Source organism: Callorhinus ursinus, unplaced genomic scaffold, assembly GCF_003265705.2.
Source record: "Callorhinus ursinus isolate GAN/ISIS: 27379988/994484 unplaced genomic scaffold, GSC_fseal_2.0 scaffold9, whole genome shotgun sequence".
Lineage (NCBI taxonomy): Eukaryota > Metazoa > Chordata > Mammalia > Carnivora > Otariidae > Callorhinus > Callorhinus ursinus.
The window spans coordinates 2,466,421-2,486,551 of record NW_027397071.1 but is presented as its reverse complement, the minus strand read 5'-3'; the positions used below and the strand labels follow the sequence as shown (position 1 = coordinate 2,486,551).

The following is a 20,131-nucleotide window of genomic DNA, read 5'->3' as shown; positions in this document are numbered from 1 at the left end:
TAGCGGAAAGTAGGAAGAGAGTCCCAATAACTCCGAAGTTGGGGGGGGGGTGTCAACCCAGCCCCTCTTTATTGCGCCTGCGCAGTGCTACCTCCTTTAGCACCCCCCGCCCCTTCCCGCCGCCGAAGGTTTACTCGTCTCTCGGCAACCATTCACCCGAGGAGCCAATCAGAGGGCACCTTTTGCCCTGCCCTCGCCGTCAGCGCCCAGGCGGAAGGATCCCGTGGGCTCTGGCCCCGCCCCACCCCGCCCCTCGCTCCCCTGGGAGGGAAGGCTTAGGGGCGGGGGCGGGGGCGGGGGCGTGGTCAAGCCGTATAAGAACGGAGGGGGCGGCGGCAGGACCGCTCACTCGGTGCGGCTGCCCGGGGGTTGTAGTGACCGCGCCGCTCCTGCTGGGGGCTGCCCACGCCAAGGACCTGCCTCTGTCATCTCCTCTTCCGCCGCCCAGGTGAGTCCCCGGCCCCCTCCCCTAAAGGTGCGAGGATGCCGCGGCCCCACGGAGCCGCGCGCTCTGCCTTCGGGGGTCTGTCCCCGCCGAGCGGAGCTCAAGCCTTCTCAGAGCCCGGTGGGGAGCCAGAGGGGAGGTTCGGACAGGTGCCGGGCCGCGGTGCTCCCTTCCCCTCCCGCTCCGGCGACGACACCCCCACACACATCCCCCCGCCCCCGAGGGCCAGGCGAGACGCCCCAAGAGGGAGCTACAACTTTCCAGAGACTTCGACCGGGGCTTGGCAAACTTCGGCGAGTTCCTGCTCGGCGCGTCCCGCGGGCTGTGCGCTGGCGGGGGCGGGCAGGGCGGCCGAAGAGTGTGCGATGGGGGCCTTCGGCCCCTTCCCGGTCCGACGGCGCCCCCGCCGCCCCTTCTTTGCTTGCGCTCCGGCGGGCACGCACACCTCCGCAGGCCAGCCGAGCGCGAATTCGAATGCGGCGGTTTCCGGAGGCGCAGTTGGAGACGCAGCGGTCAGGGGCTCGTATCAGGCCGGGGAGGGGAGGGGCGGGGCGCTTCCCCGGCTCGGCGCCAAGCCCGGGTTTCGAGGTCAGGGCGGAGATCCCTAACTTTCGGTGGACTCACACTAGACTGTGGACACCGTGAGCAGCAAGTGGTCCAAGCGAGTGACTTCCGCGCGCTGCACTTCTCTTGGAAACTTCTCGGGAATAAGGTGTCTGTGCCCTGCCTGGTTCCTCCCCCTTTAGGAAGGAAACTTGCTTACCGTGTAGACTAAAAGCCTTGACAGTGAGTTGACTGGGCTAGCGGTGCGGCGGGTGGCTGCCCCAGATCGAAGAGGAGGGAGGGGAGGCGGAGGAGGGTGACGAACCTGACCAGTACAGGTTGGTAGCTTGTACCCCTAAACACAGAACGCAGATGGGAGAGAAAACAAGACTGCTCTACCTCAAAGTAAGGGAGGACTTCCGGAGAGAAGCTTGGCGAGTTTCTCTGGAGAATTAGAGCTCACTCATCCCCGCTAGAACCGCCTCATAGATAGGCTGGACCTCACGGGAGGGATCAGCTCAGTCCCCCTCCCTCTTTTTTGTCTGGAGGAAAGGCTTCTTCAGGGCTAAGTCCTTGGCTTAGGTAGCGACTTGCTACCGTTTAAACTTTTTTTTTTTAGTGGAGTTATAACATGCAAGCCATGGAGTGCTTTAAAGTTCACTTATTACAGTCAGCGTTTATAAAGACTGTTGTAATCATCTGTATTGTGACAGTTGGTATTCAGGATATTTGGTAGGTGGGTCAGGAACCTGAACCTCCCCAGGAAATAAAGTAAAGATTATTAAATTCTTCTAAAGTAGACTCCTGGCTTGGCTCAGCTGCCCTCCAAGGGGCGGGGGTGGGGCATGAGATTGGCCATTGTTGGCTACACTAACCTTTCCAGGGGAGTAACTTGGCAAGGAAGCCCACAAGGAAGCAAGCCAGGCAGCCTGGGGCTGCCTGGGTGGTGGTGGGGGGGGGGTGGTTAGGAGCGCTTACCAAGAATTGTGCTGTGTCTTAAATCCCCAAAGGTATTATTGAGGGAGTGAGACCCACACATGAGACCCTGCCATTGAAGGGGGTGGGGTGGAGACTAGAGAGTGCTGACTTTTCTCTTCGCTTTCAGGGAGGCAGTCTGGCTGGACCAGCGGGGGTTCTGTCCTTTGACATTCTTGTTTGTGAAGATGGAAAACTTAATATCTCTGGAGTCAAGCTTTTACTTGAGATAACTGAAACCTTGTGTCTTAAGGTATACCCATATCTTTAGAGTACATTTATTCTCAATAAGGAGTTTTTAGAAAGAAGGTTTTGGTATATTGTATATAATTGTTCAGGTAGCTGTAGGGCGAGTCCCATAACATCATGTGAAAGTTAAAAAAAAAATAGGCACACTTTCTTTTTTCTCAGCCAGGAGGCCTCTAAATTGTTATCCAAAACAAAGGTCCCTCATTTCATGACAGTGTCTGTACCCTAGAGCTCACCACAGCACTCTGTATGTGGAGTTTCTTCCACAATACCTCCCTTGTATCCAGAGATTAAGTTGGGGTACCTCTGAAGGTAAGGATGTGGATCTTGCCTATTTGTCAGAATGAGTGTGATTTAGCTGAGCACCAGTGGTTCTCCCTCCTTGGTTTGCTCACCTGTACTGTGAGTATAAGCAGCTCACGGAAATCCCATCCTGAGTTACAGAACCCCTCACCCCTGCATTTCCCAGTATGCCCCATGTAGCCTACAGCCCCCAGTGTTCAAGGCCAGGGCAAATTGTGCACATCTTGCATTACCCATCAAAGAACAGAGAAGTCCTCGTACTTCTGAAAATCCAAGGAACTGCCTAGCAATAAAGATAATGCAGAGTGGACTGTAGTGCCCTTGTTCTCCCAGTGCCGGTAATTGGACACATTTGATACAAAGTTAGAAAATGACACGGTTTTTTAAACTGCTCAAGTAAGTAGTACCTTGTCTTCATCTTTCATCTCTGATATTGTGTGCCTGGGGCCAGTCACCAGAGAATGACAAGCCAAGAGCTCTGAATGGTAAAACTTTTTTGTATTCCCAAGAGAAGTTGTGGAAGCCCAAGCCTAGTTTCATGAGTTAAGTTAAACTTGGGTTGTCGTGTTTGGGTTTCTTGGTCTCACGCCAGATCTATGGGCTGTGTGTGTGCATTACTCTGTGTGTGTGTATGTGTGTGTGTGTGTGTGTGTGTTTAGGGGTTAAGGGGAAGTAATGCTGAATCTGAGCTGTTACTTGCGATAAAACATTACTCTGGTTAGATAAGTTTCATTGCTTTCTTTGTGATGTCACTGAAGTACACAAAAGACAATATAGAAAAATGTGTTGTGCCATCCTGGTGTTTTGACCGTGGCCTGGCAAGCTGGCATAAGCTATATTATGATGAAGCAGCCACTGCTGTGTCTAAAGAAATGCTCATGTGTTTAAACAAGCCAGTTGGGTACAGCAGTAGTTCTGATCTCTTGTGATGCTTCCCAGACTTCTGTCTCAAGCCTTTTTATCCTTTCACTGCGTGCATTATAAAGAAGCTCATATTTGGAATTTAAGTGATTTGAACGAAGCCTCTTTGCAAACCCAGCTATGTAGGAAAGAGCCTTATGAATTGTTTAGAATCGATAGATTTTGTACAGCTGGTCCCTCTAGGCTGCCCCAGAACTGTTTGCAGAGCTTCTTGGAACAAGAGGAAAAAAGGAATATGAAGAAATAATTGCTGATGTTAAGTAACTCCATGGAGGAGATTTTTTTTAGTCTCAGAGCCTTTTGGAGGCTTGGTCACTATAAACTGCATAAAGTGTTTATTTCTTGGATAACGGTGATTGAGTCAGTAAGTAGTTAAGTCCTTCCCGGGTAGCAGTTGGTGCCAGGTGCCGAGGAGGCCAAGGCAGTGGTATGTAGAAAGGCCTTGTGGAAGCGCTCTGGATGCAGGAGGAGCTGGGACAGGGTCCTAATGCACAGGCACTCAGATTTTGCTCATTTGTCTTAGCCACTGGCATGTGAGCCCCAGGAAGGCAGTGATCGGTGCTCCCTGCTGAATTCTCCCTGCACCCGGAGCAGGCCCTGGGGCACGGAAGGTGCTCCTGCGAATTGGATACAGTGATCTGGGGCATTCAACTGCCAGTTCTCTCAGCGAGGGAAGTCTCCTTTAGGTAGATTCATTTTGGTGGGCCAACGGGCCGGGAGCTGTTTGGGTGGGAAGCTCCCAGCCTAAAATGCCGGGTGGTTTCTGGGCCTTTTTCTAAATGGTGGCCTCCGTTTGGTAGGCTTGGAGCTGAGGGGCCACGCCTGCTAATTGGCCAGCAGCTGAAGCTCCTTAAGCTGAGCTCCAGACCCGCTCTCTTCCAGCGTTTCCACCCTGCGCTTCCTGCCCATCCACCCCAACCCCAGCCTCACATGGCTCGCTCAGCCTTTCTCTCTCCAGTTCACTCGGCTGCTGGTTCTGCTGATCTTTTATCTTTTTCACTTTTTGTTTCCCACTGCCATCACTGACCTGGTTCAGGGGCCTGTAGACAGCAGCTCCATGAGAGCCGTATGGGGCTCTTCTCCTGCCTCTCTGGCCAATTCTTCATCCCATGCCCCCCCGCCCCCCCCCCCGAATGCCACCTGAAGAACTCCCAGGAACTGCCCATCCCTCCAGAAGCCGAGCTCCTTTTCAGGACCTGTCCCCTTCTGACCTTTTGTTCATCTTCCACCTCCCTTGGACGAGTCTTCCTGATTGCCCTCCCTTGCCTCACAGAATTCAGATTCAAATATTTGAACAAATCACTGCTCTTTCCTCACCAAACTATATTATGACCCAGCTTTAGACCTTCCTGAGAGGCTCCTGAGGTCACCCCATCTGAGGGTCTTCGTATCTCATTACTCACCTCTTTACAGCTCTGCCGTGTACCTTGTTTTCTGTTTCTACTTTCAAGTCTTCCGCTGGATGAACAAAGTCCCATATCTGTCTCCATATTCACTCTCTGTGGGCCTATTTTGAGAACAAAATTATCCATGAATCTTGAACTACGTCCGCTCCCTCACATTACCATGTGCTTCTGTCCCCTGGGCCAGTCTTTACACGAGGGTGGGAGAAAGGGTCATCCTCCACCTTGCCCGGCTGTCTACATCCTACCCCCAAGCACACCCCATTTATCCCTGACTTGTGCTTGTGGTTGAGGAGGTGGGCATCGCAGCTGACTGACCCTGTGTGGTCTCGGCCCATCGGGGCACTCATGTGGAGGAAGCGGCCGGGCGCTGCGGTAGGAGGAGTGCAGATCCAGGAGGCGAGGTGAAGTGGACACCAAGTGAGCGTGGACCCTGTGTCCAGGCCCTGGTTGGGCTTGCTCAGCTGCTACTGTCCTGAGTGTCTGGGCCTCCCACGGTCTCTCTGCTCCCCTCCTCCCTGCCTCTGAGGCCTGTCTTGGGTTGTGAGGATGGGCCTCGACCTCTTCAGGCTTCAGTTTCCTCGTTGTGATAAGGCCAGTCGACCGGTGCTGTCCAGGAGAAATAGGAGAGCCCCAGTTAAGTTTCTAGCAGTCATCACATCGAAGAGTAAAAATAAACAGGTGAAACGAATTTTAATGATTTTATTTAACCCATCATAGCAGATGTTAACATCTCTATGTAATCAATATAAAAAATATTAAGGAGATACTTTCCCCCCCTTTTTTTTTTCCTCCTACTGAGTTCTTGAAATCTGGGGTGTATTTTATGTCCACAGCACATCTCAGTGGCCTCAGTGTGGACTTGCCCCGTGTCGAGCGCTCAAGGGCCACGCAAGGCTTGCGGATGCAGTGTTGAGCAGCACGGGTCCAGACCAACTGCCCAGTGGCTCATTCTTCGGTTTTGATTCTACATGAGTTAACAGCCGCAAGTTATGGAAGGAGAGTGTGAGCCAGGGCAGAGGTCTTTGTCTCTTGCTTACTGACGGGTCATCAGTTCCTAGAACAGCGATCGGAACATAGTAGGCACTCAGATACCGGAAAGAATGAGAGGAAATTCAGTCATCGTAGCCCACTTACTGATAAGCATTCACCCTGTGAGTCAGGCCTGCCACTAAAACACAGGATATTTGATTCCTCGTCTGGTGCTCATTCTTTCATTTTTCTGTAGTTTCTTACAACATAATCACCAGGTAATAGAATTTCAAAGAATTGCAGATGAAATCTTCTGATACTGGCAGGGGACCAGGGCTCAAACAATTTATCAACAATTAAAATATATCAACAACTGACATTTGAAATTGCAAGGGGAAATAACTTTCAAGCAACAGGTGTCTGAGCTGCCAAATGACAAACACGTGACTTGGTATATGCTAATTTAATGATAATCATTCCTAGTGGGCCATATCCATGGCCTGCCCAGCTCCACACATGTCGAAACATCAAACGCAGAGTGACTTGGCTGCTCCGGTGCAGTTGGTACAGAAATAGGTACCCCATGGTCTTGCTCCTTCACTTTAAGGCATCTCCCCACCCCCCAGTGCTTCCCAGCTACCCAAATTGCCATTCTTCACAGCATTTATAATGTCAAAGGGGCCACTGAGCCTGATGATGTGTCACTCAGGCTGAGGCCATGCTCAGACCTGGAGGTCGGGTGCCTGCTACAGGGATGCAAACCTAAAACCTGGATGGAATTGTGCATAATTAGCATCCTCCCAGAAATGGAGGCCAGCTCACACTTAGACATATGTGAATGGTGTGTGTGTGTGTGTGTGTGTGTGTGTCTAAAGTATGATAAGTGCTGCACTTGAACTTGGCCCTTTCCTGATAAGGCCCAGGGATGCTGCTAGGGATGGGACAGCAAACTGAGGCCCTCCTTCTGGACACCTGACAACTGCTCCAAGTTCTAAGCTGGGAGGGTTAGGTGGTGTGCGATACTTGATAGACCCTGGGGGCTGGCAACCCTTAAACCCCGTGGACTGTACGGAAACTTAGCCATCCTTATGGTAAACAGCCTCCTAGGAATCGTTCTATTTTTCTCAGTCTAGTCAGTCTTTAAAAGAGTGGGGGCTGGCTCTGGCGATCTCTTTAAATGAGTCAGACCAGTAACATCTCTGATTTAGAAAGAGGCATTTCATAGGAGGAAGTGGGGCGCCAAGTTGCAACAGGGATTATTTCCAGTTCAAGTGGTGTATGTAGCACTTAATATTGCTGACACCCCAGAAAAATCAAGACTTCTGTGCTTAGCTTCCATCTAAAGATGTCCATGTCCTGACCTTGTTAACGTTTACATTTGCGACAATTTCTGGGTATTCCTCTAAGCATGTGCACCTCTGCGCTGTCCCTGTTACAGTATCTGGGCCCGTGTTTTGATTCTGTTTTGTGCTGTTTTGCAGCCACAGCATGAGCTCTTCCAGCGTTATCTCTCCAGCCACACTTGCTCAAGCATCCTATTTTGGAAGACGAGAAAGTGCTGTTTGGAGTCCTCTTAGGGCGGGTGTCTGTGGACAGAGCCCAATCTCTGATAACCATTCAGACCGTCTGTGGGCATCCGTGGGAAGGGAGAACTTGGGAGGGCCCCTCGAACTCAAAGCATGGTGCTGAGCCAGGCGGCCCTGGCTTCTGGTGACCCGCTTCTGCTTCAGTCCGGGACACCCCTTTCCTTCCGCTGAGGCAGCACGCCGGCTGCCGTGGGAATCACACCAAGTTTGGGGGCTGTGGCGCACATGGGTGTTCAGTGGCTAGGACCTCCTGATAACCCTGGGAAAATAGATTGAGACCTCTGGCTGAACATGACCGAGCGGAGAGTGGGAACAGGCCAGCTGCGGGATCTGTTGTGTGGCTGACTTAGAACTGTCTTCTCTGGGCAGAGTTCTGCGGCACGGTGCTGTTGTTTCTTTGAACGGAGGCAGCGTGTGTTTGTGAGTGTTCTAGAAAAAGCTAACTCACAGTATATTTTACTGGCCTTTTCATAAACAAGACATTATTTTACCTGGTTCGATTGCTTTGGGCTGTCTGCTAACGTAAACTCTTATTCCATGGACATTCACGTGAAACAAAAAAGCATGTCTCGGTTATCTCTACCATTTCCATGTGTTTGGGGGCAGAGGAGTCTCCAGAATGTGGCCTCCCCCCTGGAGGCGGGGCCTGGGCAGACAAAGGCTTCCTCAGGCTGCCCCCTGGTCCTCCATAACTCCTGGCCTTCACCACACAGTCGACACGAGGGAGGATTTCTCTCCAGAAGGCCACATCTACTTTGAGCCGGTTTTTCTCCTTGCTGCCCGCTGGTCTGGTGCTGCGTTTACCAAGTCCACGGTCATCCAGCGTGCCCGGCTTGTTTCTCGGGGGCGTAGGCATCTCAAGGGCCAAACTCTGTGCAGTTGGGGAGGTGGCAGGTGTGATGTGTGCATTCGTCAGTCTGTGCCAGGCTCTTCTGTGTTCAGTGCCGTCCCAGCTCCCCTCCCTCCCCGAGCTCGCCCGAGGAGTGCCCATCACTGCTTGCGAACTTACCTACCTTCTGTCTGCAACTCCGGTTGGGTTATCAGTTTCTGGGATCTAAAAAGTTGCCCTCTTGTCTGCAGAGTGTCCTGTTCTGTTGCTTTATCAGCAGATCAACACTGCCGATCTTCCAGCCAGCAGAGCGCATCCCCGCAACTGTCCTCACGCTCTCTGAGAACCACTGCCTGGCAGCCTGGCTGACATCCGGCAGCTCCCTCAAAGGGAGCAAGCTGGGCCTTCACCTCACAGCCACTGCTCCTTTAAAACAAACCTGAGCGTAATGATTAGCATTTCTGTACATAATTACCTTCCATTCTGGTGGATCCAGCCAGATCCAGCCATGGATCCCCGAATCCATGATGATCTGCAGGGAGAGGGGTCTCTGTACTGACAGCTGTGAGGGACTCGCGCTCCGAATGCTTCTGCCTTGCCTCCGGCACCTGCCATCTGGCCCGCCTCACTCGGGGCCCTTAGCTCATCTAGCCACCTTCCTTCCCGCCGTCCTATAAAAACCCTTCATACCTTTCACCTCTTTCCCTCCACTTATTGCTGTCTACTTTTTACAACTACCCGAGCAACTAGCTTATCTTCCAAGCCCTACCCGCGCCCAACACGTGCACCCAAGCTATCCACCTCCTAGGAAAGCCCCTCAGTCCCATTTGTGCCAATTTCCTGGCAGGCATCCTTGGACAGTTAACACTTTGTATAACCACTTTGTTCCCCGGTCCCCTTTCCTGTAAAGTAGGGATATGGTAGTGTTGGTGTACACATCAGAGGGGTTGATCTGGATAAAGCTGGATCAGATAGAGTTTGGTGATTCATGTTAGGGCACCTGGCTAGACAACTGGTCACATTTGGTCTCTCCCCCGATGAAGAGGGCCTGGAGGGCTATGTACCTGCTAATACCTGCTGGAGCTTCTAAGGAGGTAGTCAGTGGTTTCTGAGTGGATGGTATTGGTAAGATATTTAGACTATGAAACAGCTGATGTGCCTCCCCATTGAGAAATAGGATTTCCCATACCATGGGCAGTGAATTGCCGTCTCTGGTGCTTCTCTGAGGGGTACCTCTAAAGACACCTTGGCGTCCTCGAAGATGCACTGACTCATGTCCTTTGCTCAACTGGAATCTGCTCTAAAGCAGGCAATAAAGGGTGATTAGTTCAAGCTCTGCTGTTTTCAGTGTATGTGGTGGAGATAAAGTGTCACAGTTATAAGGGTAACTTTCTCCTTTTCTGGTTAGGACCAATACAATCTCTGTATGGAAGAGATCACTGTGGTCACAGCAAGAACTGGGCACTGTGCCCCTGTGGACTTGTAGCAGGAGCCTATACCCTCAACCTACCTCCCACCCAGCCAGTGGTGGAGCGAGCTTGGTGGGGACCGTTGCCAGTTCCAAAGGTTTGAATGTTCGCTCTAGAGTTGAGGATCTGGGGTCAGTTCATGTAAGCTTTTCTGATCTTTATTCCTTAATTTGTGCAAAAGGGACAGTTGTAGCTTCCTCGGAGTGCTTGTGAGGATTAAATGGGAATTGATGTGAAGGGGCTTATGCTAAGTACCCTTTCTTTTGCACACACGTTTGTACCTTCATTTTACAGGGAGTGTGGTTCTCATTCCCTCAGGTTGCTGAAAGAATTGGTGGGATAGAAGAGTATGGTGTGTATGCCACCCTCTTTTCACTTCTGCTTAAACTCTCTAGGTTTTTATATGCAGTGAGTAGTTTCTTTTTCTTGAAAGTACCCTCTGTGGTATACTGGAGGGGGAAGAGTTTGTGTGGAAGATGCCTGCCTCGCGTGCAATACTATCCCTCTCAGCCCGGAGCTGGGGATAGCAAATGTCTTTGCTCGGCATACACACCTCCCATAGTCTGTCACCAGGCTTGGTCCATTGCCCATGGCTGGGTCTCTTACCTTGAGCCTGGAAAGTGTTACTAGGAAGGTCCAGGTTTTTGAGGTAACATCCAGTAACCGTAAAAGGAAATGTTGTCACCAAAGGAATGTTGAAATGTGTTTGAGTTTCTTTTGTATTCTTAAACCCCAGCAGGGTCAGAGGAAGAGGGTGTGGCTCAGTTGTCTCTGGAGGGGATGGAGGGCCGCCATAGCTGAGAGCCTCTGTTCGCGCCTCAGCATTTCCATGAAACCTTTGGGACAGTAGCTTCTAGAGCTTTCACGTGAAATACCGCAGACTCAGACTTACATATACACTGTCCTTAACTTCACAGATGGACATTTCCACATGTACTGAGAACCCTGTGGACAGTGTCTATGCCTAATACCCGGTATAAATAGGAATCAGTGTTGATTTGACCTAGGCCCTTGACCTTAAGACCCAGAAGTGTTACGTAGGCTCTTCATGCTCATCTCCAGCTTGTCTGCCTGCCTGTCCTGCTGGCCTGCCTTGAGTCCCCTCAGGCTTTCGTAGCCTCTGTCACTCTTATTTCTGGGCTCTAGATAAGCTAGGAAGCAGGACTAGAAATGGCTTTCTCTTTCTCTCTCTCTCTCTTTTTTTTTTCTATTTTTTTTTTTTTTTCCATTAGGGCTTAATCATAGGATTTCAGGTCAACCTGCCTTTGAGGGCCTCTGGTGCAGGCCACGGGAAACAAAGGTAAGTTAGACATGAACTCGTCCTTAGGGAGCTTGGTTTATTCTTCTGTGGGCCTGGTCAGTCTTTTCCTCTCACTTTTTGCTGCCATTCCTGCAAATCTGTCTTCTTACAGTGTGTGCATTCTACCCTCCTGCTGTAGCCAGACGGTAGAAGAAAAGGGAATTCAGGGGCACCTGAGGTGGTTAGTCATCACGAGTCCAACTTGGTAGGAGATTAAGTACTTTGAACTGAGTAGGCAGTTGGTCATCCTCACTTATAAAATGGTGCCTGAATTACCAAATCAGTGAGTAATCCTGGCTCCCACCTTGCCCAGCTTCTGCTGTGCAAAATACAACGAGTCTGCTCAGTGAATCTTCCTTCTCAGTAAAAGGAAAATCAAACACTAGTTTGAACTTACCAGGCTTCATATTAATTTTGTTTTCTAGTCATCATTTTGTTAATTCTGCTAACTAGAATTTGCCTTTAACCTGTCCCTTTCATGAGATGAGAATGCGTTTCACATGATTCTTTTATATGCAGATTATATCAATGTTGATCTCAAGCGGTTAATTAAAACTCAAACTGTTACACTAAGCTCTGGTGTGTTATCTAAGCCCTCAGGGCCTATGACTTGGATTTATTCTAGTAATACCAGTGTTTGTTGGGGTCACTAAAAAAAATATACTTTTGATATTAGAAATTGTTTAGGCGAGAGAAAACAAAGAATTCCTTTGTAATTGTCATCCGAAACTTATTTTGGGCTCTTCTAATGGGCTAAGCACTGAATATGAACCCCGCCTAAATTTGAGCCTTCAGTAGCTTGAGCTCTTCCGTATCTAAGTCATGATAAACTGGAAGAATTAAGAACTACACCATGGATTGGTCATTTGTCATGTTCCACACCATGCTTTTATATGAACTACTTTTTTCTAAAAGTTAACTCCATCGTGCACATGTATGTCAGAAGAAGTTAGCACACAAGATGCCAAACACAGACATCTTAGATTCTTGGTAAAGTGTTGACTGCATTTATTAAGGTTCTTGCAACTGCAACTGATAACATAACAGCATCATGAGGGTCACTATCATATGTCTGAAATGAGAAATAGCAATTCTTATAAAACTACAAAAAACCACTTCGGGATAACAAACATTGAAAGGGTCTAGATGAGATGGCTTATCCATTATTTTGAAAGTCTGGAGGATTTTTGACAAACAATGGACATCTTCTATTAAACAGAGAAGTAGAAACTCGACTAAAAGCTATTCTAGGGGAAAAACAGTCCCTCCTCCCCTGCCTACCCCCTAGAGATCCACATTTAAGGCCTGGAGGGGAAGCTTCTATGTGTTATTTGATTTGGGGACAAAGAGATGGTGGGGAGTGATAGGAAAGGCATTGGAAGAACTAAATAAGGTAGCAGATGAGTTAGAAGGCTCATGGGGGAAAGATTTTCAGATACGGCTCCTAAGATTTTAACTATTTTCAATTAATACATGTGTAGGTTCTCAATTCAAAAAGGATAAAATAAGTTTCCTTTGTCCCATCTCCCGGTCTAGAAGGGGGTGTTTGGTATAGGCTGAAGTACTTGTGTTTCCTTCCAGAGATCTGTATAAATGTGCAAGCGTGGGCTTGTGCTTTTACACACGCACAGTTGGTTTTCTGTGAATAAATCTCGACTAGCATTTCACATTCTTACAGATAGAGAGCTGCGTCCATTCTTTGGGACAACTGCATGCAATTGTATACTGTTGTACACATGCATTAAGTCATTTCACCTTCTATTGATGACTCTGTAGCTTTACAAATTATTCTCCAGTAAATACCCTTGTGCAGACTTGCAAGTATACCCACAGGATAAAATCGAAAGTAGAAAAGTAGACTTCCCAAAAGTAGAATTGATTTATAAAGAGCACATTCACTTAACATTGAGAGTCCCACACTGTTCTTCAGAGAGAACCCATGGGCAGTGTGCTAACAGGTGTCTGCTTCTTGATCTCTGCCGATCTGATAGGTAAGAATGATACAGTGAAATTATAATATGCTCATACCTTAAGGTAAGGTTGAATGTGTTCTGCATCTGAGCCACTGTTCAGGTATTATTTTGTCCCTTCTTCTGTTGGGGTGCTAGTCTTTCTGATTTGTAGGAGTTCATTCTTCATTAATAAAATAAGTACTTTGCCTCATGTTGCGAATGTTTTCCTAGTGTTTTCTTCTGCCTTCTTTGTGGTGTTTTTACCATGTAGATATTTTTATTTTTCTGTATCAAATGTTTGACTTTTAGGTTTTATGTTATTTAGAAAGGACTGCCTACTGTACATTTGTGTGCATAAATTCCATGTTTCCCCCGGACTCTCAGGGTCTTTCATTCATCCATCTAGATCTTAGTTTGGCACAAGACAAGGAGTCGCCTTATTTATTTTTTAAATGTAGATAACTCATCTACATGTCTAAACTTTTTGTCTCTATTATTTTGAAATGCTTCCTTTATTATATATGAAATACCCCATGTATTAGATTTTATTTCTAGATTTTAAAAATTCTGTTCCAACAGTCTGTCTTTTTGTACCAATACCACACTGTTTCAATTATTGTGGCTTCAAAATACCTCTTATGGGGCTAATATGTACATCATCCTTGTTTCTCATAACTCTTCTGGCCATTCTTGCCCCTCCTCCCATACGAACCTTACAGATTTTCAATCTAAAACAGATTCTAACTTTGAACCTCCTGCAAGTTTAGAGATTTAAAAATCTATGAAAGGTTTCCGCTTATGACCTCCCCTTCTCTCCCCACTCCCTCCCTGGAGAAGGCATGATAGCTTTCATCACGTTCCCACTGGTGTTAGATGTTCCTTCTCTAAGAACTACTGTTCTAAAGGTGGGAGTAGTTCTGACTTTAATTTTAGAAACTTTTTTTTTTTTCTAACAACTCTTTTAAAAAAAAAAGGCACGAGTCAAAAGTCATTCCTATAGTTATTTTCTTCTCCAACATTATTGAGATTCTTCCTAGAGATATTCTTAAAATTAGTTGTTCATTCTCTCCCAAGTGTCGATTCACTTGCTGCTCCTCTGTCACTGTGACTTCTCATACCTGTATCATAAACATGAGACTTGGAAGCATAATAGCAGGTGATACACAGGGAGAGAAGGTTGTGTTTTTATAGGGAGATCAACATACCTGATGGAAATCTGTGTCACCAAATCATAGTTTAGCAGTATCTCAAAACAAAGCTAGAGCCAGACCGCTCTGTAGTCATTTGGACTTAATTGTGCAGTGCCCCGTGTAATAGTCACAGTGTACTGTATGCTGATCATAAAAGGGCCACAGAGAACCAAATGTACATAGAGCACCTTAGAACTATGTCCCAAGTCTGACGTGAAGCCAAATGCTAGTCACAGTGAGCATGAAGTATTTCGCCACAAATTTTGCTTGTTATCCTTAACCTAGGCCTGCTTTGGTAGAATGATCTAGAGAGCCTAGAGCTTTTTAACACTATCCAAACAGGTTCAAAGGGAAACTTATCTGCCCCTTGGCAAGTATTCTTCCGTAGCAAGCACAGAAGAAGCCCGTAGAAGCCCCAGATTGGTCTTCCTAGAGCCTGCTGGGATCACATGACCACCCTTCCTGTTGCCGGCCAAGCACATTCAACCCCTTAATGTACAGACCAAAGGGAGCCTGTGCTCCGGCTTGAGAGGTGTCTGATGGCCAGACTGGACGATACACTAGGTCTTGGCTGCATGTTGCCTTCTGGCCCTAAATCCCAGCCCAGAGCTCATGTTGCCTTTCTGTCCCTGTAAGTGAACTAACTCCTCTGTGGCCGCCTTGTTCACTCCAGTCAAGGGAACACGTTGCCTTTCTTCTACCTTTATATTCCATCTTCTTTCTACCACACACTGCCTTTTATTGCTGTGTTGTGTTCTCACCCACCTTCTTGATGGCCGGCTCCTGGAAAGCTTGTCTCGGGGTGTCCAGTGGTGCCTCCCAACACTGAGTGACAACCATCACCATCCCTCTGAGCGATTATGTCAGGCGAGGATCCCTGGCACCAGTGCAAGGCCTAAAACCCAAGCTGGAATCTCAGGACAGTGATGGCAGATGTGCGTTCAAAAGCAGTGGTTTCCAAACAGTGAAACTGCAGAAGTTGGGATGGGTTTTGTGTGTGCCTAGCAAGTCAGGAAGGTGAAGGGGCCAGGGAAACTCTGTGCTCGCCCTGAAAGGTGAGGATAGCGCCTTGACATTTTGTTTCTGCTCTTACGTCTGTCTAGCTAATGTTTGACCCACGTGGATCCACAAGCACCTTGACTTTCTAATACAGCAGTATTTGTTTTTACACATTAGGATTTCCAGGGATCTGTTGTATTTTATTTTCTGAAACATATCACTTGGTTGAAGATTACTTTGGTGTAACTACGGTTCTAGCAAGTGAAGCATGAGATGGAATGTTTTGCTCCTCATACTGAGAGCTCACTTGATTCTCAGGTAGCCTGGAGGTACTCGATTTCAAAATACAGTGAAAAGATCACACTGCCCCGAGGAAGTTTCCCACATGCTGCGGAGGGCCCTTCTTGCTGACAGAGCTGATCCACCGTAGGGCTGACCTGAACCTTTGTTGCCAGGAATCTGGTCATCCAGACGGTTCCCTGGCGTCCCACTCTGGATAATGGAGGTGCTGGTTACAGGGCAGACCCCTCCCGTGAGTGAAAAGGACGTGGGGTTCTTGCTAACAAGATATCCGTGTACCTGGTTCTAACAGGACGGATCTGACTTCCTGTCCTCGGTGTGGTTGCAGCCCAGAGTTGAATCTTCATCTCCTCATGGAGTGAAGGAAGTCTTTTCCTGGGGTGGGGGTGGGGGTGGTAGCTTAGGTAGCAGCCAGTTCAAGATGGAGGTAGGCATGCAAAGGCAGGAGAGGTAATTCTATGAAGAACAAGGAAAATTGGCCCAACCTGTAGGCCTTCGATTGAGGAACGTGTTTAGGTGACTTTGTTTAAGAAGTTTGTCTACTTCCCTTCACACAGACCACCTTCTTGCAGACAAAACAAGTGAAACAAAGAAACCAGCCCCACATAAAACAAAATTACGAAGCAGAGGGTAGGTTTCTGTATATGTTGTCCTTACTCCGTGCACATACCCCCCCCACACACACATCCGTGTAACCCTCATAGCAGCACCCAGCAGTAGGCACCCGTTGTCGCTGTTGTGTGGGAAAACATTCAGAGATTGTTGAGCATCTGCTGTGAGTCCCTTGGGCTGCCTGGCCATGTAGAAGCAAATCCTAACTCTGTTTCTTGCACCCTCACTTTCAGTTCCCCGCAAGAACACTCCCCAAGATGGCAGAGGAGAGCAGCAATACCAGGGACTGCGTGTCCTTCAGCGTGCTCAACTGGGATCAGGTTAGCCGGCTGCATGAGGTCCTGACCGAGGTTGTACCTATCCACGGACGAGGCAACTTCCCAACCTTGGAGATAACTCTGAAGGACATCGTCCAGACTGTGCGGGGCCGGCTGGAGGAGGCAGGCATCAAAGTGCAGGATGTCCGGCTGAATGGCTCCGCAGCGGGCCACGTCTTGGTCAAAGACAACGGCCTGGGTTGCAAAGACCTGGACCTGATCTTTCACGTGGCTCTTCCCACGGAGGCAGAATTTCAGCTGGTCAGGGATGTGGTGCTGTGCTCCCTTCTGAACTTCCTGCCAGAGGGTGTGAACAAGCTCAAGATCAGCCCGGTCACCCTGAAGGAGGCGTACGTCCAGAAGCTGGTGAAGGTCTGCACGGACACTGACCGCTGGAGCCTGATTTCCCTCTCCAACAAGAACGGGAGGAACGTGGAGCTGAAATTCGTCGACTCCATCCGGCGCCAGTTTGAGTTTAGCGTGGACTCTTTTCAGATCATCCTGGACTCTCTGCTCTTCTTCTACGACTGCTCCAGCAGCCCCATCTCTGAGCACGTCCACCCCACGGTGATCGGGGAGAGCGTGTACGGGGACTTCGAGGAAGCCTTCGACCACCTGCAGAACAGACTGATCGCCACCAAGAACCCCGAAGAGATCAGGGGCGGGGGATTGCTCAAGTACAGCAACCTTCTTGTGCGGGACTTCCGGCCCACAGACCAGGAAGAAATCAAAACTCTGGAGCGTTACATGTGCTCCAGGTTTTTCATCGACTTCCCGGACATCCTCGAACAGCAAAGGAAGCTGGAGACCTACCTTCAAAACCACTTTGCCGAAGAAGAGAGGAGCAAGTACGACTACCTCATGATCCTTCGCAGGGTAGTGAACGAGAGCACCGTGTGCCTCATGGGGCACGAGCGGAGGCAGACCCTGAACCTCATCTCCCTCCTGGCCTTGCGCGTGCTGGCAGAGCAGAACATCATCCCCAACGCCACCAACGTCACCTGTTACTACCAGCCAGCTCCTTACGTCAGTGATGGCAACTTCAACAACTACTATGTTGCCCATCCTCCTGTCACCTACAGCCAGCCGTACCCTACCTGGCTGCCCTGTAACTAACCTTGAGACCTGAGGGCTTCCACAGTGGGAACCCCAATAGGGCAAGGGCTCTCAGGTAGGGGAGCCTCCTTCTAGATGTAGGTGTTTGGCTTTTAAAGGGGAACTCAGCTCTGATTCTGCTCTTTTTTCTTTGTGCACCCATTGGAATGGGTCTACAGTGTATCATGAGCCAACCCTAAAGGGACCCATTATTCCAGTGCCACTTTGGAAAATGCTATAGGAAGTACGGCCTATCCACATCTTTCCAAGACAGACACTAACATGCCATGTTCCAAACAGCCGCACGGGGAGACTGGAGCTCTGTGTGCTAATGGAATCTGGGAGAATGCTTGGGCAGTATCTCTTCTCACCCAAGCCTAGCATAGGCTCTGTTGGCCTTCACAAGGGATTCTCAGCTGTTCTATGAAAGTTGTGGTTATAGTCTATTTTCTTGTACCAATTTTAGCCAGGCGGAAAATGGTGGACATGAGAGTGGTCTCGTGACTTCATTTTTGTTCAAGGGACTGAATTGCTTACGTTTATTCCCTGTTAGCAGAGCTGAGGATTTCTTTCATGAATAAACCAAAGCTGGTAGCTGGAGAATTGAGATCTGGTTGACAGTGGTTTATGGTTTAGATGCTGTGCTCTCACGAGGAATTGTGAGATATTGCTGAGGAAAAAAAAAAAAAAAAGAACTTTGCTTGAAATGTAACTTGAAAACAAAATAAAATGTGGAACATAATGTTAAAGCAGAATTGTGGTGGCGGTGGCGGGGTCGGGGAGCGGGTGATTGTAAATAGGAAACGTGAATGTTCAGTTTTTTTTTTTTCTTTAAGGAATTCTTATTGAATGACACTTTGTTTTTTTCCCTCCCTCAGCAGCTCATCACTTTAGTTTTGCTCTTCCTAAGACTAAGGATTGTGCTGAGTCTAGAGCCTTTATAGTAACTGACGTGAGAGGGTCTTCCCATGTTTTAATTGGAAACCCATTTTGGTCACATTCCAAGGATAACAAGCTGTTTTTCTGGAATACCTTCGGTGATTATTTTTTGTTTGTTTTTGTTCTTTCTTCAAAAAATAGTGATTTCCTTCTCCAGGCTTTTTTTGGGCAGCACATGAATTTGGGATTTTCAGTAGAAAGGAATGACCTGTGGAATGACCTGCTGCTGTGGGCAGAGTCCCCTGGCTTACGATTGCTCTAGAATCGATCCCTCTGTCCCTGTGCTGTGTGTGAGGTAGAGGCTTAGCACTCATTCGGGCTTGGTGTGCCACACAGGAGCTGCCAGGGCTCCTTGCAATGATTAATTCTGGTGGATTCAGGAAAGAATGGAGTAAATGGAGAATGGCCTTCCTTATTCTGGTAGATTGACCATACTTGTTTCTATTGTGCACTTTAGAAGAAAAACAGTATTAATCTCCAGTCTAAAGCAAGCTCGGTAAATGGGAGAGTTCTAGGCTACTGCTTTCCCAGTCGATTTAGGATCTCTTAGAAAGCATCACTCTAGGGTATTGAGAGCAAAGGAACTCAGTATCGCCAACCAGCTTGATCTGTAAAGTGATTTCATCAAATCCACGCTCCTGGTTTTTTCTTTCTCCTGTGGCCATAAAAAATCCCAAGCCCTGAGTGATTGCTTTCCTTTCTCCTTGCTTTAAACGATGAAGATACCTTAATGCAGAAAGGCTTAGCAGAAAATGCATGGTTTTCCTTTTTCTGAAGATGGTATTTTCAGGGTTTTTTGGGGGAATGTGATGTCTTGGTCCTCTTAAAAGCAGATTGGGTGTGACTGAACCCCTGGGCTCAGCTGGTATCCATGTTGTGTTACACTAGGTGAATAGAAGCCACTTCTGTGTATAAGTAACCAGCTCTGCTTTGCCTGTGAACCATAGTTACATTTGAACGCACTAGCTTTGAGTCTAGGCCTTTATATTGACGGGGGGGCCAGCATGCTTCAGGGTTAAAAGGGGGGGAATGAAGAGTGAATCCCAACTTTAAAAACTACGTGCTCATCCACGACATTAAAAGGCTGCCATTGTGGTCTAATGGCAACATCTTTGCGCAAAAATGACAGATCTGATTAACCAAAACTTTGAGATGTGATGAAGCCACCAACATAAGCACTTGCTAACAGAAGTCAGTCAGTATTGCCCCTACTAGAAGGCTTGAGGATCAGGGTGATGAGGCTCCAGATGAAGATAGAATCAGAACCACATCAAGTAATTAAATTTCCACTTTGCCCTTGGAGTTCTTTCTGCTTATATATATATATATTTTTTTTTTGCTAACTGGTACTAGTCCTCTTCTGAGGATGAAGGGAAGCCCAGAAGTTGTTAGAAATTCCCAGTCTCCCCTCTGCCCGCCCCCGCACCCCCTTAGTTCTTTACCACCATTGCACAATGACCATCTTGGTGCAATCTGTTCACTTGAAGTTCTCAGTCAGCCCCGCCATTTTGGAGTTTGAAAGTAGACACGTGTTCTAGAACCTCCATCGGGGTAAAAGGCTGCACTGACCAAAGCTGAGCTTTTAAAACATCACTCTGGTCCAGTGTGTCTCTACCTGCTCTACAAGGCCTTTGCCGGCCTCAGAATAGATCAGGTAACCTTGAATTTCAGGTGTTTGGAAATTCCAGTTGAAACCTGCCTTTCATGCTGCTCACACAAGCACCAGGTCCCC

The 20,131-nt window shown here is 48.3% G+C and overlaps 1 protein-coding gene across 4 annotated transcripts; it reads left to right on the top strand.

The window, feature by feature from the left end:
- Positions 1-289: 289 nt before the first annotated feature.
- On the top strand, positions 290-18,202 carry TENT5C (terminal nucleotidyltransferase 5C). 4 transcript variants are annotated; one of them, XM_025872534.2, is made up of 3 exons: positions 290-448; positions 2,094-2,216; positions 16,282-18,202. In XM_025872534.2, exon 3 carries the CDS (start codon positions 16,306-16,308, stop codon positions 17,479-17,481), a length of 1,176 nt encoding a protein of 391 aa, XP_025728319.1. In that variant the 5' UTR covers positions 290-448; positions 2,094-2,216; positions 16,282-16,305; the 3' UTR covers positions 17,482-18,202. The 4 variants fall into 4 exon arrangements, with proteins under 4 accessions (XP_025728319.1, XP_025728317.1, XP_025728318.1 ...); XM_073896063.1 differs by lacking the exon at positions 290-448 and adding an exon at positions 979-1,157; XM_025872532.2 differs by lacking the exon at positions 2,094-2,216 and having other exon boundaries at positions 328-448.
- The last annotated feature ends 1,929 nt before the right edge of the window (positions 18,203-20,131 follow it).

What these genes read in the sequence shown, in the direction of transcription:
- TENT5C (XM_025872534.2), top strand. Translation starts at nt 16,306, where the DNA reads ATGGCAGAGGAGAGCAGCAATACCAGGGACTGCGTGTCCTTCAGCGTG.